The sequence below is a fragment of the Triturus cristatus genome, chromosome 6 (genome assembly GCF_964204655.1).
Source record: "Triturus cristatus chromosome 6, aTriCri1.1, whole genome shotgun sequence".
NCBI classification, from domain to species: domain Eukaryota; kingdom Metazoa; phylum Chordata; class Amphibia; order Caudata; family Salamandridae; genus Triturus; species Triturus cristatus.
The window spans coordinates 733,495,610-733,520,377 of record NC_140589.1 but is presented as its reverse complement, the minus strand read 5'-3'; the positions used below and the strand labels follow the sequence as shown (position 1 = coordinate 733,520,377).

General features: G+C 44.0%; 1 protein-coding gene and 1 pseudogene across 1 annotated transcript; both read left to right on the top strand.

Annotated features, from left to right (window-relative positions):
* The first annotated feature begins 2,113 nt into the window (after positions 1–2,113).
* Positions 2,114–3,835, top strand: LOC146817788 (E3 SUMO-protein ligase KIAA1586-like). The gene has a single exon (XM_085609685.1). It carries the CDS (start codon positions 2,114–2,116, stop codon positions 3,833–3,835), a length of 1,722 nt encoding a protein of 573 aa, XP_085465811.1.
* A 6,311-nt stretch (positions 3,836–10,146) lies between these two features.
* Positions 10,147–18,274, top strand: LOC146817787 (E3 SUMO-protein ligase KIAA1586-like; annotated as a pseudogene).
* Positions 18,275–24,768: the final 6,494 nt, after the last annotated feature.

Genomic DNA, 24,768 nt, shown 5'->3' with positions numbered 1-24,768 from the left:
ATGTATTTCCGGGTGGCTGGCTGAATCCGGAAATTTCTTGGACTGCCGCCAATCATCACGCCCCATGCCCCTGCACCTACCAGGTTCACCGTTGCCAGGGTACCCACCAATAGACGCCGTGATCTTCAACCGGTGGGTGGGTCTGCAACTCGGCAGTCCCGCCCTCCTGCTCCAAGCCCTTTATTTTTCGGGCTTTCCTGCTTTGGCTCCTTTGCTTTTTCGAAGTGACCCGGAACCGGATGTTGACGTGGCTGTTCTGCCTGGCCTTGCCTGCTGCCTGACCTGCCTCCGCCTCCCGCTGCAGACTTCCCTTCACTCGATAGTAAGGGTAGCAATAATGTGAATGGCGGTTGTGTTAGAGTATCAGTTGTAGTATTGTGTAATGGTTAAACAAGTAGTAATGTGTTTGTGTACTGCAGTATATAGTGTAGTGTATGTTTTTGTGTGTTGTAGGCTTCAGGTATCTGTATATTAACGGATGCAGTACACGTGGTGCTGTTTTAATATTGTTTTATGAGAGAATTTGTATATGTAGAGCACAGCTAGAGAACCATGTTAGATTCACGGCGTTAGCTCACCGACCTGTGATTCTGGGCAAATCAGTTAATATCCCCACGCCTTCCAATAGGCAATGTGTTCGTGTGACTTTTAGACACACAGATATTCCACCGTATGCAGCCTCAAAAGGCTTTTCCTGTAAATAGCACGGGAGCTGTACCCCCTGGACCCATCGAGCTAGTGCCACCTATAGCATTGAGTGCCACCTATAGCATTCAGAAGTTACATCTGCGCAGTCACTACCGCTGTGGCACGGTTAGCTTTACAAACGGAGATACCGCAGCCTACACGCTTTATAGGTTACACACTGGTGGGCCCAATACTCCAAACAGTCGTGGCAGTCTTGTCGGCTGATACTGCACGCTGAACAGTACAGGGATGGCCACTGTTAGACAAAAAAGACAGGATAGGAGCAGTGTCACAACGGCCTAGGAATGGTTGATGTTGAGGCAAACATAGGGCGTGGAGGTATTTTCCTTGCTTGCACGAGGGTTAATGACATTAAAGTCTGCCAGCGTTACAAACAGTGCACTTTACGGACGCCTGAAGCCTTGTCATTGTTAACAAGTTTCACGCAATGCATCCACCCCACACTGTGTTTGCGGAAAAGGGGTGGGGGGGACACCCCAAAAAACGAATTGCTCCATTCCATTATCACAACAGCACATAACAGTGGGCATGCGCAATTAAAATTTTCCAAGCTACAAACTCAAAATAAAACGTGGCAATGAGGGCATGTTGCTTTTGTAGCGAAAATTCAGAGCTTACCTCCCAAGATTGATCGAAATCTATGGAATGCCTCAGAATCGTTTCTAAGGAATGAATGACGGTGACAGCAGGATGCCACCATTCCTTCAACTATGAAAATGCTTACAGTTGCCTAATGTGGAATCTTTTATTTGCACTACAGCTTACAGTATCTTGGGAGCCATCCTATTCAACAGATCTCCCTGCCTTGCATTTGTCCTGCTCACGCCTGCAATGGTCCATCCTGCAGCACAGCAGGGCCGCGTTGGGTCCCATGCTCACCCAGGACACAACACAGATCACCAGGAATTCGCACAGCCATCTGCTGCCAGACAGGAAACTTTACCTTCTACCCCTAGCACGGAGGCTGCAACAGTGGTAGCCAAGAGAGGTAAAAAGCGCTAATACTCCTTGGCAGAAAATGTTTGGTTCATTTATGACCACAAATCTTTACAATGTAATGTTCATACATGACATGGGAAACGAAATGAGCAATATCACACCGGTAAAATAGAAGATCATCAATTGCTAATTGAGGGAATTTTTCTTTTTTAAAAAGGGCATTTTGTGACTCTCTCTCTTTTTTTTTTTTTTATTGTAATACCACCACAAACCGGGATGGGTGGCTCATTGGGCCACAAACATTTAGCTAGGTGCCAAAAGTAATCCAAAAAATATTTTTGCCAAGCAATTTTTCAATTTTTTATCCTCGCCAACCATCAGTGAATATGAGTGACAAATGTAAACAATAAAACCGACCCAATGCTTTCTGCTTTCAACAGAAACAAGCAAACGCAAATCCAGCATCATGGATTTCTTTGCAAATGCGAATAAGAGATCACGGTTTGATTCTGAAAGTAGCCTAGTACAGCCCAGTGCGTGCTTGAACGATGTACCTGCACAAGATTCGGAGAGTATGATGTCAAGCCAAGGATCGGTTCCACCTTCTCCACTGGAAGACTCTTCAACAAAGATCCGGGATGCGGGCGCCAGTTTTGAAAGGGATACCAGCTTGCCAGAGTGTTGGGACCACAATCTGTGGGCTCAATTTAAAGAAAAGTATCCATGGCTAAGTTGTGAAAATGGCCGCCTTGGCTGCAACATATGCAGTGAGGTTAAGCTACTTGGAGCATCACAGGGTGTGGGTTTGTCTAGAGAATGGGTCACTGGGAGCATTGCTGCATCTGGCCCAACAAAAGCTAGCCAGTTAGGCTCACTGCGGAAAAAAATACATAAGCATAAAATTTCTGAAGCACATTGTAATGCATGTGCTATCCAAGATGCATCCAAGAAGGAGGTACTGCCGTCAACGATCCTGGAGCAGCAGAGGCATTATCATGCTTCAACGGTTAAGGTGTTTCGCACTCTTTTCTTTTGTGCAAAAAATAATCGCCCCTTTTCAGACTTTCCAGGTCTAGTAGCTTTGCAGGTTGCTAATCAGTCAGATATGGGCTCGATTCTACACAGCGAGTTCACTGCAGCACAGATAACTGATTGCATTGCTGAGGAAATGCGGAGAAAGCTTTGCATAGGCATTGTTGAACAGGCTCCAAAAATCTCAGTTTATATTGATGAGTCAACAACCCATTCTTCATTGACTGTTTTAATTATTTATGTTCGTGCTGCATTCAATGGAAAAGAGCCCCTCACCTTTTTCCTTGACTTGCTTGAGTTGCCTAGGGGCGATGCAGAGTGCATTGAGTCCTCACTCTTGAAATGTTTGGAAAAACATGGGTTTTGCAACCAGTTCCTTGCAGACAATTGGATAGGGGTGTGCAGTGATGGTGCCAGTGTAATGCTTGGGAGAAACTCTGGTGTTTTGGAGAGACTATGTTGTAAATACCCTCGACTTGTAAAATGGCACTGTCTATGCCACCGGCTTGAGCTCAGTGTAGCAGACACGGTTGATACAGTGCCAGGCCTTAAGCACCTTGCATCATTTTTTGAAAAACTGTATGCTGTGTACCACCAGTCTCCCAAAAATCAGCGGGAACTTTCCGCATGTGCAAAAGAGCTAGAGATTGCGATTCTGAAAATTGGGCGAGTATTTTCAATCCGGTGGATTGCTTCTAGCAAAAGGGCAATACGAGCAGTGTGGGAGTCATACCCAGCCCTTCACCAGCATTTTGTTCAGTCCAGCTTAAGTACTTCTCGTGATGCCAAACACCGGTCTACTTTCAGTGGGCTAAATAGAATTCTGACATCTTCCGATTTTGTGCTGAATCTAGCTGGTGTTGCAGATGCGGTTCATGAAATTGGAACACTGTCGGAAGCACTTCAAAGGGATGAGGTAACTCTGCCACGAGCTTACCAGCTCATCAATCGTTCAGTAAGGGCAATTGAAAAGCTTAAGGAGTTTCCAGGGACACACAGGAAGGAGGCTGAAAAAGCTATTGAGAGTGGCTTATTTAGAGGAGTGCCAATCAGCTGTGAGGACTCACGTGGGCAGGTCAAAATAAACCTTCCCCAGTTTTATCAAAATCTGGCAGATAACTTGCGCTCTAGGTTGTATGCACAGTCGGTCACATAATCTCGGACAGATTAATTTTTAGCTCTTACATCAGAGATAGATGTTATCAACCCACAGAAATGGCCATATGACATTGAGAGCCCATGGTATGAAGGTGAGGAGAAACTACAAAACCTGTGCAGGAGATTCTGTCTTAATTTCAAAGGCGTATCTTAAGGCTTCAGAGACTATATTGATAATGGTGGTAATGACATTCCAGAGAAACTGCAACCTGTTTTGAGGGCGATAAACACACTTCCTGTGACTTCAAGTGACTGCGAAAGGGGTTTCAGCACAATGAACTTGATAATGTCACCCATACGAAACTGCCTTGGTATCGGACGCCTTTCCTCATTAATGTTCATTAACCTCATGGGTCCTCCTCTGCCTCTTTGGAATCCAGTGCCATTTGTGAACAGGTGGTTGATTGCCCATCGCCATGCAGATGATACTCAATCTAGAAAGGTAGATCCTACAGCCCAGCACAATAAAAGATATGCAGACGCATGGTCGTTTTTTAATTGATAGCTTTCAATGATCTAAGCGGTCCCACAAATTTTCCATGGCCAGACATCCTGTGGCAATATAACATGTCCCATAATGTCTGCAATAACAGATGTACAGAGTATCAAGCTGAAACTGTACAGTGTGCACCTTGCATTTTTTTCTCTCATGGTCCCAGTGTATTATACTTGTCAATAAATTTAAATGTCGTGTTCTCGGTAGCGTAATAAATTTTAAAGTTTTGATAATCACTATTGTAGTTTCTAGTATGTGGTTTTCTTTGGCTTTTTACAACACAAATTCTGCTTTTGTTCATGGTCCCATATTTTAGTGTGCCTCGCTTACAGCACTTAATGGCTTGACTAATGTAGTTGTACACCAAACTTCATCCACATTTGGGCTGCTAATTCCTCCATACAGGGACCTTAAGTCACAGGCTTAAGTACCAAGCAGCTTCAATTGTTAAATCTTGCAATATATGCAAATGATGGATCTGCCTCACAAGTGATGTCACTTCCTGTCGTGATGTCACTTCCTGTTGTCCTAGGGCCTTGAGGGACTCTTTACCATACTCTCAATTTTTGCGCATTCGGCGTAATTGCTTTTCTAAAGAAAATTACTTCACCGAGGCCTCAGTCCTTTCTGAAAAACTTAAAGCTCGAGGTTACCCCAAGCGTCTTGTTCGCAACGCCCAGAAACGGGCTTGGTATTGCCATAGGGAAACACTGCTCACACCCAACCCCAAAAAAGAAACCAAAAGAATTGTATGTGTCACCACCTTCTCTGTCATTTCAAACCAGGTGCGTAAATCTGTCCTAAGACACTGGCCCATATTGAATGCGGGCAGCCTTAATCTGGAAAGACCACTATTTGCCTTCCGCAAAAACCGCAATTTAAAAGACCACCTAGTGCGCGCTGCAATCCCCAAAAAAACATCTCCCACAACTCTTAATTCATATTGGGGTCTCACGCCACTGGTGGGGCACGCAAAATGTGGCAACTGCAATTTATGTGATCTGACGTTAGAAGGTAAATCCTTTTCGTTTGGTGACATTGTCATTAATTCTAATGGTTTTTCAAATTGCAACACATGTAATGTGATTTATTTGATTCAGTGCCCATGCAAGAAAAACTATATTGGGCAGACTACTCAGAAGATTAAAACAAGGATTGGTCAACACCGCAGCAGGATTCGCTGTAATGTCCCCAACGCACCACTGGTCGAACATTTCAAACAGGCTAATCACCAGGACAATGAGATTAAATGGACTGTTCTGCGAATCATCAAGCTGCCACCAAGAGGTGGCGATCTGGCACAAATCCTGAACAAAGAAGAGCTGAAACTTATCATTCAACTTGACACAATTTGTAATGGTCTAAACAGGAATGAAGATTGGCTTTCTCTTATTTAGACCCTTCTGCAATTTTTTGTAAATTTTTTGTAAATTCTGTGACTTTTTCCCTGCCTGTGACAATTGTAGAAATTACGATATTGTTTTAACTCAACCTCGTATTGCTTTCACTCAACCTCGTTCTGTTTTCCATTTCACCTTATTCACCTAACACTGACCCAACATGTCCGCCGTCCATTCACTCACGTAATCACGTCCCAGCACAGCCGGTACTTCCTGTCACATGACCTTGGCCCGGTTGTCACGTGACTCCTGAGGCTTTCTTATACCTTCCAGCCTAGCCAGTCACTACCAACTAGCGATCGTGCAGTTCCCCTTGATGCTGGTAAGTGCTTTATCGGCGCGTATGTGTTCTCTCTCCACGACCCTGCTCCCCTCACCCCTAACTCCCGCGCTATGGTTCTCCACAGGCGGACTTTGGATTCTCAGGCCGCCTTGCTGGGTAGTTGGTCGTTCCCTTAATTCCCTCTACAGCTGCAGCGAACAATTGGTGAGTTCACATTCCCACTTTCCGCTCTTCCCTTCCTTGGATGTTCGGGTTGTAATTGGTTTCCGTCCTTAGTTTCCAGCTGAACCCCTGGTATTATCCTGGCTGATCCGCGCAACCACTTCCTTACTTGGAACCTTGTGCAACTACTCAAGGAGCGATTCGGTTCTGAATTGGGTTAGTTTCCCGCCTTCCTTGCGTTCCTAGTCACGACGTTACCGGCTCACCGTTAGTCCTCACGTCTTTTTGACTTTTCGCCAGCGTGATCATGTACTACTTCACCGAACACTATCTGGCGGTTCACTACACGCTCCACTACGTACCATTGTTAGTCCCTTGCACTTTTTCAACTCACCATCTAAACGTGCGTGCTAGCCTCGTTCTTTCGGTTTACCTCACCGGTCATACCAATTCCTTCGCATCAACAACCAGCCGTCTGGTGTGTTTCTCACGTATGGCATGCCGTGCATGGTTACTGACATTATTGTTTCTCACAGTATTGTTAGGTTTTAATGTACCTCTCCCTTCTCTCTTATTTTTTCCCTTTTCCATTCGTACAGGAATTGTAAATTCAGGCTTTTATTCTCTCAAGTCCTGATGATGATCTATGTATTTGTTGAATAGATCGAAACGTCGTCGACCCCATGTACAAACATGCATTTTAAACGCATTTGTTAAAAATCGTGCATGTCATTGTACCTTTAAGAAAGCTTGCCCTTGTATTTCGTACTGGCTATAAGCTTCATTCTTCAGCCTGATGTATGTTTCTTGTGTTTGACTGTCTGTACTTTCTGTTCAGTTTGTAAGGACACAGGACTGTGTCCCACTCTACATTCTATTTGTATGTCAGAAATTAATTCTATTGATCATTAAAACTTCAATGTCCGGCTGGGCATTGTACAAGTGATATAGAGCCGATTCTGGTCTATATTTATCGCATGTTGCATTGTTTTTGAAGGACCTCTTGTTTTTCAAAATAACTTCCTGTCGTGATGTCACCTCCTGTCACGATGTCACCTCCTGTCACGATGTCACCTCCTGTCACGATGTCACCTCCTGTCACGATGTCACTTCCTGTCACGATGTCACTTCCTGTCACGATGTCACTTCCTGTCACGATGTCACTTCCTGTCACGCCGCCTAACTTGGAGAGTCCCCCCACTTCTTTTTTTTAGGACTTGTGCCCTGGAAACATACAAACATCTAACGATTCACTCACAATATATACACACACAATTGGAACATCTACACCAACACTAACAACCCCCAAACAAACATGCAAAGCAAAGTCCCCGAGTAAGACCTCGCCGAGTCAAACAAAAGGGCACAGACTCCAGTTGTAGTGCTCAAAATGTTGATTTTCCAGTGATTAAGGCAACGATGACGTGGCTGACACAAGTGCTGAAAAATCGAGAGTCATTCATGTGAAATGACATCCCAGGTGACCGCAAAATAAAACAGTGACTAACTTGAATGAAAGACTGTCGTTTTGTGAAAATGCATCACCTGCACACTGACAGAGTATATTAACAATGTATTCACAACTGGCAACGAGGCTCAAATATATGGAACACAATGCGCAGATGTGGCACAGGTATGGACAAATTGAACTAAGGCACGGAGGTGTCCTAGTGTTAGCGATGTCTAAGATGTGTACCCCATGGCTCCATGGTGGAATGCTACTGCCCTCTAGTGTCCGTCTGCGGACTGGGTGTATCCGATTAGCATCGGGTTAGTCAAAAACGCACGCATTGGGCGGGTTGTGGAATTGTGCCGTTAGCCTTGGCGAACCTTCCAGGATGGAAATGGCCAGGACAGCGAGGAAAAGCGTCCCCAGGGGAGAGGAATAGCTTGAACGGGCGTTGAAGGACTGAACCGCAGAGTGAGTCTGGGTAAGAGGTTGTGGGGGTATGTCGGCAAGGAAAGATATCGGGTGCAGGCGCTTGCATGCTCCGTGGGTTGCAGTGGGTGGCGCAGTGATAGAAGGAATCAGTCAGCAAAAGGTCAGCACAGAGGTAGGCGGTGGCCTGTCCGGATAAAAGTCATGTTGAGTTCCTAGATCTATCGTGTGAAGAAAATGGGGGTGTAAGGGAAGGTGCGCTGGGTGTGTGAGTGAAGTGATATGGCAAAGTAGTAGTGCGCCCATGAAGGGGATTGAAACTAAAAGGTAGCCTCAAGTGCATTTGGTGACGTGTGATCAATGAGAGTGCGATTAAAAATAAACTAACAACCAGCCAACAGTAACACATGAATCTCATTGTGTAGTAAAAGCTGGAACTGACTAGGGTGCTCGACAGCAAGCATAATGATCATAATGATCTTCCTGAGGCAGAATACGACATACAGCTGGTAACAGAATGGGAATGAAGCAAGAGTGTATGCAAAATATATACAGTGCGGGTTAAAATCACAAGATACACAGTAAGGGTCACAGAAACAAAGGCACCAAAATACAATTACATGCAACAATTACATTCACATCCCCACGGAAACACCAACATGTTCACATACACACACACATTTATATATATTAGTGCAAACAGATAACTAAGCATATAAGTTTAGGTAGCGTGCCTCAACATCAAAAAATGTACAGCACAGCTGTTCAGGGGTCCCTACAGTCAGACCTTTTAATAGAAACTGTTTGTTGAATGTATTTAAACTGCATGCTTTAAAGGCTTCCCCATTGAAATTGTAAACGTTGCGCTATGTAGTTAATTTAGCATGTGGCGTAATAGTAAGCTCTATCAACTTTAATACTGAGGAGCAAGGTTCTAGCCTTGACGTACATTTAATGTCCCCTAATTCTGGCCAAAACACTAAATTTGTTATGTATGCAAATAGATTAATATGTCTTTCTGTAATGTAACTAGTGTTCCTGTAAAGCGCTTCAATACCATCACAATGTTTTAGCGCCACATTAAAAACAATGTGGTCTGAGAGAGCTACACCTGCCAACTTTCACACAAGGGGACAAGGTTCACGCTTAAGCGTCACTTCATTATGGTGTAATTCTGATCAAATCACGTACTTGTCACGTGCCTAACAGTAGCAAATTCAGGTTCAATAATAAAAATGCTGCTTTTATAAAGCGCTCTAATATTATTTCAAGTATTTGCTTAAAAAGCATGGTTTTTATTTTTAACCATGTCAGCACTTATTACCACAGGCACGGCCTCAAGTTCACACAGACGTACACATTAATATATTAGTGCACAACGTGTAAATGTGCATCTAAGTTTGTATTGCATGCCTCACAACATCACCAAAGCTCTAGAGCACAGCTTCCCATGGACCCTCACTCCCAGTCCTTTTAATTAAAAATACACAAACATCCCACACAACTACAGTGCGAATACGCAACCTTATAGCACTCGTACTAACATCTACAGCCACAACAGCACTTTTCTTACAAATAATTGTTTTTTTAAGTTACTTGTAAAAAAAAAAAAATCATCCAACCATTTGTAGCCTCATTCAAAAGCGCGCCACGCTATTTCTTAATTGGGAACTGCTGTGTTCACTTACAGAACTCCTTCAAACCTCCCCCCATAGTACTACGCCAGCAAGCCACAAACACACCTGATGCACTATAACTTATGTATAACGCCATGTCTGCAGTCAGGGCTTTAAGTGGGCCGGGTCTGTCCGGGTCTGACCACCGGCAGTATTTTTTTGGGGCCCTCGAAACGGGTCTCTATCGGGCTCTATTTTCGTGGCTACTAAAGGTAGTCCGTTCTTTATTTATTTATTTTTTTCGGACCCGTTTTGAGGGCCCAAAAAAAAACTGCCGGTGCTCAGACTCTGACCACTGTTGCTGCACTGTTAGGTAACCTGACCCCTTCTCCCTTCGCCATCCTCCACTTTGCTGAACTTGTTGGGAAATTATCAGCTCAGTGGTCATGGCCTGACGTCCACGGCACGACGGCATGACGTCATGCCAGGTGAGCTTTGTTGGAGGAAGGGAAATCCTTTAAGAGAGCCATTTTCTCTCGGGATTTCCCTTCTCTTCTCTTTTTCCGGCGGGAGAGCAACGTCGTGGTGGTGCCAGCGTGGGACAAATCCAGGAGCAACGTCGAGGTGGTGGCAGCGTGGGACAAATCCAGGAGCAACGTCGAGGTGGTGGCAGCGTGGGATGCTGAAAAACTGAAGAGGCAGAGGACCCCAGGCAGCCTGCTCCAGCACGAAAACCCGACCTTCAGCATTTTCACCTGTGGAGCCCCATCCTTTCTCGGTAAGTGCAGTTTATGGCAGGTTGTGCACTATATAAATGCTAATTATAGCTCTCTGACAGTCTGTCCACGTATTTGTTGACTCCAAGCCCTCTTCATCACCCAGAGATGGTATCCGTTGAGAGTGCTTTATGCATGCAGTCACGTGTTACTTCATCTTGCATTCCCTAAGAGGAATTGTCGTCGTCGCCCCCCCCCCCCCCCCAACCAGGAAGTAATTTTTGTTTCGTGCAACACACAACTGTTGTGTACTGCATTCTTTGAACTGAGTGATCTGTGGGCGTCGGAGTTTAAATTAGGGATCGGTGTTTATGATGTGGCAAGGTTGAGATGGTTGAAGCCGAGGCAGAATGCAGTGTGAGATTCTCAGTGTGTCAGTAGGTCATAGAGGCGTGCAGACTGCATGCACATCCAATCCGTGGCCTCTTTGTAGGCCACACGGAGTGACAGTCTCATATATGCCTATGGGAATAGTTGGATGATGTGAGATATGCAGATGGAGGATTTAAGGGGAGAGGTGTTGGCCTAACGGCTAGGGCGCTCGACCTCGGACCTGGGAAACTGGGTTCGAGTCTCGGTAATGTCGCTAAAACATCCTGTGATTCTGGGCAAATCACTTAGGGTCATATGTAGGTAAATTATTTTTACCGATTCTTAAATACCGAATTTTACCGAATCGGTATTTAAGAATCGGTAAGTTATATGTAGGTCAACAATCGGTAAACATTACCGAATCGGTAAAATTCGGTAAACATGAATCGGAATTTACCGAATCGGTAAATACCGAAGCGGTATTTTCCGAATCGGTAAATACCGACGTGGTACATTCCGATTCGGTAAATACCGAATCGGCAGTTCAAAAACACATGACTTCAAGCAGCCAATCCTGTGCAACCTCAACCCCACCCAACCAGGGAGTGGCCACACCCAGGCAGGTGCACACAATTAGCAGACTCTGGAGAGGCTGGGAGTGCTGAGGAGAGGAAGAGAGCAACTGCCAGATTCAGACCTGGAGACTGCAAGAATGGCCAGCCAGGACACAGAGAGGGAAGGAGGGGAGAGGAAGCGAAAGCTCAAATTCAGCCCAAAGGAGCTGCAAGTTCTGGTGGAGGAGGTCGTGAAGCAGCACCAGAAACTATTTGGGAAACTGTCACAGCAAGTGCCCGAGTCAGAAAAACGAAAGATCTGGCTTGGAATCCAGGCACAGGTGAATGCCATGGGAGTGACCCCCCCGGGACATCGATGTCCTGAAGAAGCGGTGGCATGACATCCGCATCATCACAAAGAGGAAGGTGGCAGAATTAAAAAAAGAGGCCAGCCAGACAGGAGGTGGACGCAACAGAGCACCAGCCCTGACAGAACTGGAGGAGCTAGTGGAGACAACGATTGAGCCAGAAAGCATCGTGGGGATTGGGGACGCTGACAGCTCCGCCAGAGGCACCTCCAAACAAGGTAAGACGCTTGCACAGCAATGTGCCCCCCCCTACCCCTATCCCAACTCCCAAAATGTGCCATGAGAATCCCACTCCAGTACAGGTATTAGTGCATGCCTGCAATGCATCATGGGAGATGTAGTCCCTGAAAGGCCAAACATGATACGAGGACATTGAGATACTGTCTAGAAATTGTATTGTCATGTCATCAAGACAAAGCTTCAGGTACACTTAGCTGCTGTTGCTTTTCTGTCCACAGGCACTACTGCGCACAGAACTGGCCATGAGAAGGGAGAGAGGGCACACCACACACCCAGCACAGAGAAGGCCACCACCAGTTCCGCCCAGGGAACGGCACCACAGGCACTTACACCACCCCAGCCAGCATCGCCGCTCCTGCCAGCATCCCCAGTCCTGCAGGTTTCACCACCATCTTCACCTCCTGCATTGCACAGGTTGAGGAGGCGTCCTGCAGCCAGGTTGGATGTGACCGACTCATCATCCGAGGAGTCGAGGGGCCCGGAAACGTCCACTGTACCCCAGGATGTAACCCATGCCAGTGTGCCTTCCGAGTCTGAGGGAGAACACACAGTTGGCAGACGGCGCCGCAGGGCTCGGCCGCAGAGTCCACCTCCCCTTGGGCAGGGCCATGGAGTGTTCTCAGGTCTTGAGGGCACCATGGTGAAAATACAACGCGTCCAGGCAAGGGCAATGGTGTCCGTACAGCGACAGATGCGTGGCCTCAACAACACCTTTGGAAACATTGAAAAGGGCATCACCACCATGGCAGGGGGCATTGCTGATATGGCAGCGGGCATGCGGGACATGTCCCAATCCATCATGCTGCTGTGCTCAAAGTTCGATGAGGACAGGGCCACACGGCGCAGGGGACATCAGAGGAAGGATCAGACCTCGAGGGCAGTGAACCGGCTGGCGACTGCCACATCGCTGATCTGCAGGCGCTCTGTGGCGATGCAGGAGGGCCTTGCACAGTGCAGCACAGATGTGTCCAGGGGGATGGTTAGGGTCACAAGTGCACTAGAAGTGCTGCTCACCAGCCAGTCTGCAGCAGCTGGCGCTTTGGATGCTGGCGACACAGAAGACACGACCAGCAGGAGCAGCATAACCCCCCCCTGTCCCAGACACTCGTCGGAGCAACAGGCGTCAACGTGGTGCCACTGGTACCCCAGCCAGTGAGGACGCCCCCTCAATTCCATCCCGCACTGCTGCACGTGGGCGCAAACATTAATGCGCCATGCGAAACAATGACACATTTGGGTGAAGTAACCCTTAACTCACAAATTTATTTTTCATTGTTGTTGCAATACAATTTCCTTTGTGTTGTGGCGTAGTGCTGCCTGATTAAACTACGTTATGGCATCCAACTACAGGCTGTGTCCCCCTTACTCATTCAGAAATAGTTGGATGTGATCTCTGCCCGTCTCACTCTTCCATCTGTTGCTGTTTGTACTCCTGCTGCGTTGGCCTCTGCATGTGCAGACTCATCATCATTGTCCTCAATATATGTCATTTCGACCTCTGTGCCTCTTTGTGGCAAGGTTGTGCAGCATTGCACAAGTGGCAATAATCTTGCAGCAGAGGATGGGTGTGTACTGGCGTGCACCTCCACTCTTATGGAGTCAGCGAAACCTGCTCTTCAGTAGTCCAAACGTGCGCTCCACCACATTGCGTGTAGATTTGTGTGCCACATTATATCGTCTCTCACTCTGGGTTGATGGGTGTAGGTAAGGAGTGAGGATGAATGACCGCACGGCATATGCACTGTCCCCTAGGTGAGTAAAAGGGAGACATCAGTCACATGCCTCAATACACTATGATTTGCACTGAGTACTATGTAGCGTCACTGTTACTTACCTAGCAGGTATCCTTCTCCAAATTCTCCCGCAAGCAGTCGTGTGTAGATCCCACTGTTCTGGAAGATGTAGGAGTCATGGGTGCTCCCAGGGAATTTGGCAACAATATCAGTGATGATGTTCCCTGCATCGCAGATTACCTGCACATTGATGGAGTGGGTTGACTTTCTGTTTCTGTAGGTGTGCTCAGTGGCAGCTGGTGGGCAGATTGGGATGTGTGTGCCATCTATACAGCCAATGACATGGGGGAACTGTGCTATGTGATAAAAGTCAGTTTTAGTTTTCTGCAGTTCAGCCTGTGTGTTTGGAAAGCTGATGTAGTGGTGCATTCTCTGCATCATGGCATCCAGGAACTTCCTGAAGAAACGGGACAGGCAACTCTGGGATACACCGCCCACCGCAGCTATCACCCCCTGGTAACTGCCAGATGCAAGTAGGTGTAGGCTGCAGAGCACCTGCACATGTGGTGGTATGGCATGCGCCCTTCTTGTTGGCTGGTCCAGGAGTGGGTGCAGGTCCCTTATCAGGTCCATGATGGTTTGGGGGTGTAGCCTGTACCTTTCATGTATCTCTGCGTCAGTCAGTTGGAAGAGTGTGATGCGCTGTCTGTAGATGCGTTCCTCCCGTCTCCATATCCTCAGTCCTGCAGCCTGTAGACGTAGCCGCCTTGCAATGACATACAGAGCGGCCATGTTGTCCATGCTGTTGCATTTTGGGATTGCTTAAATGCACTGTTGAAAATTACCACCTGCTTTCTATCAGTGTTAATTACCGACTCTTATTTACCGATTTTGTAGGAGTTCTTAATTACCGAATTTACATACATATCATTTTTCCGTATTACCACTTCATATTTACCGATTCGAAAAATATGTATTCGGTAAATTTGAAGCGGTATTTTTGAAGTCGGTAAATTTGAATCGGTATTTACCGATTCATATTTACCGATTATGGGTTTTTGGCCTCCTACATCTCAACTATCTAAATACCGGTCGGTAACGGTTTTTTTTACCGAATTTCGTCCGTTACCGACTGGTATTTGGCTACCTACATGAGGCCCTTAATCTCCCCGTGCCTAACAAAAATGAATGTGTGTCCTTATGTAACGTAACTGGTGCTATGTAAAGCGCTCTGATAACCTATTCGGTTCAAGTTCGCGCTATATAAAACTCTAAAAAACAAAAACAAAATAATACAGCCTTTCTATACTATTAGGGAACAAAGGTTAACATGGATATTTTTTTAACCAGTGTTTACAGTCAAAAAGTACTGGATTACTAAGAACCGTGGCTGCACATTATTTATGGTTAGGTAGATGTAGGAGGCAGATGTACTTTAAGCATATGTGAGAACCTCATGCTTCCAAGAGTCCTGTGTTCGGGGAGGGGGGGCTTCTGTTCGTGCTTGTGACATCCAAGTAATTTTTAGTCTTGTGCCAACCTGCATTTTCTGGATGGGAGGGTGTTGGCTGGGCAAGAGGCGTATTCCTTCCTGACAAAATAACTGAATAAGTTACCAAAGCAGAATGCTTTAGGGAAGAAATATGTGGAAGGTTCATCCTCAGCACTGACGCTCCTAAGGCCACAGATGAGGCCCTAGGTGCACAGCCCATTTCTAAGAGGTTGATTTGTTACGGTTTTTACTGCTCAGGCTTTCCTCACGTTAAGTTGGGGAAAATGGTTTAATTTAAAAGGGAAACCTGGATTTAAAATTGCATAGTAGTAAAATGTTTATACTTGGCTGCCCTTGATAGCCCCGGCTTTCCACCTGAAAGGTCAAGCAGAAAAACGGTTTAGTTGGGAGAAAGTCACGGGAGTGGGGGGATTAAAGGGACTGTACAGGTGGTTGGGGCCTGCATCTGTGCTGTTGAGGTGGGGAGGGCCTGTGTATGTGCTGGAGGGGTGGTGGGGGCCTGCGTATGTGCTGGAGGGGTGGTGGGGGCCTGGATATGTGCGGGAGAGGGGATGGGGCCTGTATATGTACAATGAGAGATCCTTTCAGGAGCAGCACAAAATGAAGAGTAACACCTGCCTACCAAATAGCACTCCAATTAAACATTGTTGATCACTGGAGTAAACTATTCAATTTTTGTTGCAGATAAGAGGCTCAATATTCTATTTTCGTGACGCAAGGCCTTATCACCTGGAAACCAAAATCGGCAGAGGAAACCAGCAGAGCAAAATGTTTTTCTTTTTCAGATATACCAGTCCAGCCTTCAAGAAGGAAGTTGTACATTTTAGCATGGCTACTAGTAGCTTATCTGCTTCTGCTCTGAAGCGCAAGTCTATGCAGTCTTCAATGATTGACTTCCTACCGGCACTGAAGCGCCAGCGAGTTACAGGGGAGTCTTGTCCAGTACAACCAACTATTGATGAGGCTAGTCAAACTCAGCAAGAGTCTGACAGGGACAGTCCACCTTTACAAAGAATTCAATGTGAGCCAGAGAAAAAAAAACTGTCGAACTCCCTGACTGCTGGAACACTAAACAGTGGTATTACTTTCAGGAGGAATATAAATGGTTGTACCTTAAGTCAGGCAATATTGGATGTTCTTCCTGTAAACGGGCTAAATCAACAGGTCTTTCAGCGCACAATAACACCCAAGGCATGCGCGTAACTAAAGTGTGGGCAGATGGCGAGGTTGGTCCTTCCGGTGACGGAAAAGCTTTTAGGCAGAAACAGCTCAGGAAGAAGATTATGGAGCATAAGGCGAGCGCTGGTCACTTGGCAGCTGAGGACATTCTTACAGCTCAGCAAAAAAATACATTTGTGGTGACAGTACACGAATGTAATGCAAAACATATGGAGAGCACATGCAGGGTATTTGACACTGCCTACTACTTGGCAAAAAAAGATCGCCCTTTCACTGACCACCCTGATCTAATTCTCCTTCAGGCAAAGAGTGGCAGTGCAATGGGCCGTGTTTTGCACAGCAATGTGACTGCAACAGAAATAATAAAACACATTGCATTGGAAATGCAACAAAGATTGGTCTGTTATATCAGACAACACAAACCAAAGATCACAGTATTAATTGATGAGAGCACTTCTATTAGCAATGCTTCTACCTTGATCATCTACCTCCGTGGCATTTTTGGAAATGAAAGTACCCCAGTGACCATCTATTTCGGCCTTCTGGAGCTGGCAGAAACTAATGCTATTGGCGTAAAGACAGCTCTCCTAAGCTACTTTGAAAAAGTTGGACTCACAAAAAATATGCTTCATGATATCTTGATTGCGGTATGTACTGATGGAGCAGCAGTAATGTTTGGTAAAAAAGGAGGAGTAGTAGCATTGTTGAAATCAGAATTTCTAAATCTTGTACTGACATGACACTGTTTGGCTCACAGACTAGAAGTTGCTGTGGCAGATACAGTTGATGAGGTTGCAGGGGTCAATCACTAAGATTTTCATGGACTCATTGTATGCCACATACAGCATGTCACCAAAAAACCAGAGAGAGCTAAATCTGGCCGCCAGCGAGGTATGTGTACAGCTTCAGAAGATAGGGAAAATGCTTGATACTAGATGGGTAGCATCCAGTTACAGATCTGTGAAAGCTGTTTGGAACTGCTTCCCTGCCTTGTGCAAACATTTTGAGAATGCTTCTAAAGACCCATCCAGACCCATAAGAGACCGGAGTAAGTATGAAGGTCTCTTGAAGAAGCTTACATCCTATTCTTTTATCAGAGATTTGGGGGTAATGTGTGATGCACTTCAAGAGCTCAAAGACTTACCACTCTCCTTACAGAGGAGGGATATTACAATTGTTAATGCCCACAGACTTGGTTAGTCAAGTACGCATATTTCTAGCAATGAAGAACTCACCAGGGGAGTTTGCTTCTGCGGCTCAGAAAGCGGTGGACGAGGGCAAATTCAAGGATGTTCCTCTTTCCCATGGTAGAAGGAACTCTGTTGCCTTTAATCAAAATCAGTTTTACCAAAGTCTTTCAGTAAATATCAATAAACAATGTGCCCCTGATTCTGAGAAAGAACTTATAGCCAGCTTCAGTGTGCTAGATGCAGGCAACTTGCCTTCTGGTGATGAATGCATTCTTTATGGGGAAACAGATATCCAGAAACTGTTCAGAATTTCAGCTGCCAGCAAGAGATACTATACAAGCTTTTAGATTTTTCAAAGATTTTGGTGGAAAGAAAACCCCTGAAGCATTAAAAAAGTTAGTAGTTTGCATGGAAACCCTGTCAGCAAGTAATGCGGATTGCGAGAGAGGTTTCAGCGCAATGAACTTAATTGCTTGTCCAACAAGGGCCTCTCTTCTTGTAGCGACCATTTCTTCATGCCTATGGATAAAACTCAATGGTCCTCCATTTGAAACATTTGACCCAAAGCTGTATGTAAAGAGTTGGCTTGCAAAAGGTAGAAGGTCTGCTGAAGAAAATTGTTGTGAGAAACCCCAGCAAAACAAACACACTGAATATCTTCGAGGGTTTTGGGGAATCCTGCAATAGATTTCTAAGTAATATAAATATTCTTTACATGTTTTTTAAAGTGTTTGGTATTTTTATGGGTTATACTTAATAAATATACCTTTTTGCCTATTTTATTATCCTTTGCTGGATGCGACTTCATGATTTTCTTAAGCACACAGTGCTAGTTATTTTGATTTAGACCACGCCCCTACTCGGATAGGCCACGCCCCTTCAAGACATTAACCTCGCCCCTTTTAGAGCACCCCCAGTTTTTTTTCCCACTTCAAGCACTGTCTGCAGTAATATTGTTTATTGATTTTATTTATACTACGTTTTAAAGGCTTCACTATTAACAGTGTTAACATTGCATTTACAATGCCAATAGCTCTAAATCAAACAATTGCGAGACCAATTGCATTTCCAATGCTGGTTTATTACTTGTTCTACATAGCTCTGACATGTCACCTCGCAGTCGCTTCAGAGCACTAGTATATAGAGTAAGCAAATAGTAATGACAAATACAAAGTGGTACCCATACAGTCACATTGAGCAGAGGCCTTCATTAATCTCTTAATATTAATTACTTTTATAAAAACAGTTAGAGCACTCAAGTATGCACTGTGGAACCCCCAGGGACCCACAGCTTAAGAATCGGTGTCCTACACCATTCTTAATGTCATGGCATCGCATAGGTATCTTTTGGAGCCTGGAAACTTTACGGACCACACGAGAAGGCATATCTATTAGGCCCCTAGTGTGATGCTTCGTCTGCCACAACCGTAGACTATACTCCTAGGGTGGCATTCCCAAAGTTGCCTTAAAACATGTTTAACAGGGCTGCTAACCTTAAAAATGTCAAATGTACACAACTGCACATTCATGTTCCCAAAAACTCTTGTGGAAAACCTGACCATTCTGCCTCACCATGTAATATTGTAAGATAAAATGATCTTAATTTTTACTTAACTTAAAAATACATAATTTAAAGCATAAAAATCCTCAGGAAAGTGTATACTGCAATCAACAAAATGAAAATACGTCATTGGCTTTATAATCACATTTAATACAGCATATTATTTTCCAAAACTTTAAGTCAAGATAAACTGTCCAGAACTTTCTCATGATGTTGTCATTACAGGAGCCATGCCCCCCAACCTCATTTCTGGCTGCGGGCCTGTTCAGAACCATGAACGTTAGTGTGTGAGGGAAATAGATGGTTCTAGAGGGAAAAGAGACAGCAATCTGACATTCATGATCAGTGTGAGCACACAAACATCTGATCACGTACATGAAATACTTATCCCTAATCAGACTTTAAAGCAGTGCACATCCCAAAAAAGACATGGTCTGAGACAAACACTAAAGGACAACCACTAAAGCCAATGCCTAAAGGTAGATGAACGGAAGTGGCCAAAGGCTGAAAGGGGGCTGTCCAGAATCTCCTTTCCGCGTATATGTGTTTGCGGTTTACAGAGTATTATATGTGATTACATGACCCTATGCCATAAAGCAAAAGTTGTCTGTAGGCGAGACCTAAAAATGTACGCTCCACAGATATTTTTAGTGTTTGAGAAACCGTTTCATCAGTGTATTTAATCCGATTTTCTCCTGATTGACGTACTATTATTTTGTGGTTTTTTTGGTCTATTGTGTGTGACAGATGTGATTGTTTTGAGTTTTACTTTTTTGTACCCTTTTGCACTATTTTCTCTCTCTCTTTTATGGACCAGTTATGGAAGATGACCAGTACATCATTAATTATAAAATGTTGGGTTTCACACTAAGATTTCCACTACTGAAAGCAGCTGAAATCACAGTGGAAAACGTGGGAATCAGTACCCAAACAATTGCTGTATTTTAGTCCTCAAAAGCTTTTAACCCTGGTTATCTTCCCATCCCTGTTATTAATGGGATACACGGTAAGGGTAACTGTGGGCAGAAAAATGATGGGGATTACATGGAGCAACTTGTAATGCGGGCCTTCTTGTGTTTTCCCTACTTCCTTTCCATCTTGCTGTTTAGCTCACCTTGCATTTACCTGAATTAACTTGTCATTTATTACATACATAATTAGAATATTAGTAGGTCTTTTTGCCTCATTGGCCATTCTATGGGTGTTATGTGCAAGAACATCTTTGGTCATATTGCAATGCTCGTAATGTAAAAAATAGTATCAAAGAAGTGTTTATTTGTATGCTAATGATTCTAGAACATTAATCACCACATTTTGCTGTTTTTGCCGTTCTCTTATGTATTCATGTGTGTGATTTTGAGTCACTGAAGCTCAAAGCAGCATTGTCAACGCTGCTCTAAGGAGGGTGAAAATCCATTTTTGCTTATCATTGTGTAATATTTTTAACATGAAGCAGGTGTTTATTTTGGTTTTTTTATCTGCCTTGGTTGCAACACGAATTGCAATAGCATATTGAATTGCTGCAATAAAAAAAATCTCAAAGTATAGGTAACACCATAAAACATGAAAAACGGTTTTACAAGTGGCACTTGGTGCTCATGGTTTACAGGGCACACTTACCATGCAGCTTTCTTCATTGAAAGTGACAAACATTCCCGTCCACATTTAAGGAGGTCCAGTCTCATTGCTTATAAAGCAGGGACACTCGAAGTGCAGCCCTCCTGACCCTTTACATGTGGCCCCCTGGGTTGATGTTTGACTTATGACTTAGCAGTGACATTCAGGAAGCTTCAAATTGTATTTATTTACACATTAATTAAAGTAAAAGGAAAAGAAGCAAAAAAAAAAAGTGGCCTGCACCACTTATCTTTAGGAACACATTCATTTTAAAGACACTGTGCATATACATGCAGAAATGTGATAAGCGCTCCTCAAAATTCAAACAAGTGCATCTATCACTACATTTAAAGGCTTTTGTTAAGTAAGGGTTCAAAAATGAACTTGGAAGCATTCATGCCTTGCCCGCCCTGACAACACTGCCATTAGTGAGCCAAGAGGCAAGTTGGTGGTCATGTGCACCCTTGATGTGGCCTAGGTTACTGTTATACACTTAACATAATTGTTTATTACATAAAACAAGAGATTTTGTGCAGCACAAACCCTGAGCTCATTTCAGGGTGCTCATTTAAGCAATAATGTAAAAAACGAAGCAAAATGAAATAAATCAATTGCCTAGAATCACAACTTGGTCAAGTAGGGAACCGGTATTGATCCCGGTTTCTAACGATATCAGACGCTCGCCCAGCGTGCAGTAGAAGGATAGCAACTTAGATACAACACAAACAGTTTTGTCAAATCTATGATTTTTCTTAATACTATGAGCTCAATTTAGAGAGAAATGTAGAATAAAACCCTCAAAATAACTGTACGACTCACTGTGCACACTATACATGCTTGGATTGCCTTGCGCTCACCTTCCACCCCCCATAGCATTGATGCGGCCCACCATCACAACACAGACCATACTTTTTGACCCCCAGGAAAATGCGAGTATCCATGTTCTAAAAAAAAAAAAATCACTTTAGCATCTCAACATATTTTCCTCGGTTTTAATAAGCAAATACATTTCCCATACAACTTATATTAAACTCCAGTGCAGCTGAAAACGTTTTAGTGCTTTCTTTATTAATGGCTTTACATACAAGTCTCCAACACACGAGTTGAAAGATACACACAAGGACTCGTGTTTGTTTTAGTTGCGTACACAAAAATCTTAAGAAAACAGATTCACTGCCCCACTTTTCACCTTCCCAATCGCAATAAAATACCTTCGGCTCATGCATCTACGATTTAGAAGTGTATTTTTTACTTTTAAACACGCATGGTGAAATAAGTCTAAACTCGAAACGACTGGTCGAAAATAAACAAATCACTTTCGCGAGCACTATTTTAACGTTATGGCATTCTGCGCATGAACAGAACAAATAAGAAAACACAGGAGACACTGCTGACCGCTTATTTACAACCTAAAAAACAGCCGTTACAGCACCTACAGAAATAGGTTTCTGCAAAACCAGCAATCTACACGAGCACCTAAACAAACCAAACGACGACCACTAAGTGATTGTATCGCTTTCCCTTTATGCTTTTCGCACCCGTGAGGAAAACGCCCAATACCCTGCTCTGATTGGTCCCTCTACCTCAGAGACAGAAGAGTGGCTGCGGCCTCAAACCAATTGGAACAAAAACTCAAAACCATTCTAAAAAAGAAATCAAATTTAGCTCCCATTCAATAGTAAAGCACGATACATTTGTCAAAGCGTGCTTCCTAAATTATGTCAAAACCTTGCCAGTAAAATGAAAGCCGATCGTTGATTGGCTAAATAAGAATACAAATTATTTTCAACCCTCCACTACAGATCTTTCGGTTGATATTGTGGTTGGAAAGAGTCGTGTGTTTGTAGCGCAAGAAGTGTTAGCTAATACAAACGTTAGGGGTGTTGGTAGTGTTCAGTTTTAGTTACATTGTGTTTATTTATTTCGCTTGCCTTGCTACATTTTCTGAAGTTTGGGTGAGACAGTAGTTTAGTCGTGGCTTGGTTATTAAGTGACAGGATTATATGGACAGTTATTGCTTACTGATTACAGAGCCCATCTTTTTCACCCTTTGCTTTTAACGCGAATCGAATTTGCAGTCCGTTTAATTCCTCTTAGTTTGAACCTTTCATTAACACCAGCCTGACGATCTGAAAATCGGGTAACTGACTCATAAAATGAAAGAAGCGTGAGATGCATGAACGTGTAATGTAAATACGGTGCTCGTTTAAAGCGCTTCAATACCTTTGTGTCGAGTTCGCGCTATATAAATATGTACAAAAAAAAAAGTGAAATAAAGATCAAGGGGTAAACCTTTTATTGTAAAGTGGAAAAGATATTCTAGACCATCGTTCTCATGTACAAACTGGGCACAAGTCGGGGGTCCACCCGCTGTTTTCACAGGGTAGAGGCCGTCCACCCTGTAAGATGCTGGGCCCCGCTGAAACATGATGAACTTGTCCCAGTGTAATTTTCAGGCATCAGGACACATTCAGCTGCGTCTCCCTGCACGTTGTCAACTTTCTTTCAGAGCAGCAAAGTGCAAGAAGTGAGGGGGCTTTCCTATTCAGACTTCATAACAAAAGTCGCTTTTAAGGGGCCATCAGCTCCTGGCTGGGAGCTATCTTAGCAGGCACACCTAGATGCAAGGGAAGGGAAACAAAGGCTCCCAGCTTGCTACAAATACTTAAGAGAGGAGTTCTTTTTGCTTTCTTCAATCCCTGTAATTAAGGGATATGCATGCACTGTAAGAATGTCATATGTGCTGGTCTCTTAGTACCTTACAAATAGCATTTTAAATACCATCATTTTTATCTTTTTATAGCCTTAAGATATTTTAAAATGTGGACGTTGCAACTAATTAAGCAGAAAAGATTTACTGTCCTGTTTCTCCTTGTTGCCAATTTCTCTGTGGCAGAGTTTTTACAAAATAAATGTATGAGTTGGTGCTCACATTGCGCATCAGGGACTTGTCACTTTTTTGGCACAACCCCAACTCGTAATGAGCTGAAATGTACTCATAATAGACCTGCTAAACATGTGTAAGGTGTTAAGATCTGATGTCACTTCCTGTGAGGTTATTGGTAGTGATATCACTTATGTGAAGCCGCGCCATGATGTTGCGCTGTGATTTCATGCGCCATGAATGTCACTTGCATACTGCCTAACTTGGTTAGTCCCCCCACTTCTGTTTTTTAGGACTTGTGCCCTGCATACAAAAGAGACACAGGTGTTCAAATGAAAATGTTAGTAAAGTTCAAACAAAAATGTTAGTAATATGTTTTAAATCCAACTTCGTCCAAAATGTTTTTGTTTTTTTTTTAAAGCTTTTGTGCTCCTTAAATGTCCCACTTTAATGTAAGCTAATAGGAAAATTAATTTCCTTGAATTTATTTTTTTGTGATTTTTTTTTTTTTTGGATCTCTTCTCTGTTCATATAGGTTGGCATGTGTGTAAATGTGTATTTCAGGTAGTGTTCTTTTTCTGTGAAACGTGTTCTGTAGTCTGACAATGAAAATTATGCTGGAAGAAAAGTCAGTCCTGCTTTTTAATGCTCAGATTACTCTGCGGTAATCTTCATTTCTCTTAATTCTACTCGTCCACATCACAATGATAGTGACAAGGTCATGAGGGTAACTCCCGCCACCCTCCTGGGTGCTAAATTGGCGGTAGACAAGTAGGACTATGAGCAATGAATATTACTGGTTAGTAATCAGGGCATTACCTCTCACCCTGTCTTCTTCTCAGTCATTACGTCCTAAGCAGCCCCAGCCAGTGCAGGTAAGTGGTGGGGTGAGGGGAGGAGTCGACATATGAAGACGAGGGTGAATAAAAAAAATTTAAAAAAAGAAAACCACTTGCTGCTCGTCGCATTGTCGATGCAACGAGCGCAAGTGGCTTTCTAAAAAAATAAATAAATAATTCACCCTTGTCGTATGTAGACTCCTGCCCCCACCGCCCCACCTATCTTATAGGCAGCAGCTGGTCCTAATGTATATAAAATCACATGCCTTTGACAATACAGGAGACCAGTTGAAAGTATGCACACCCAAATAACCCTTTAATGCATACTC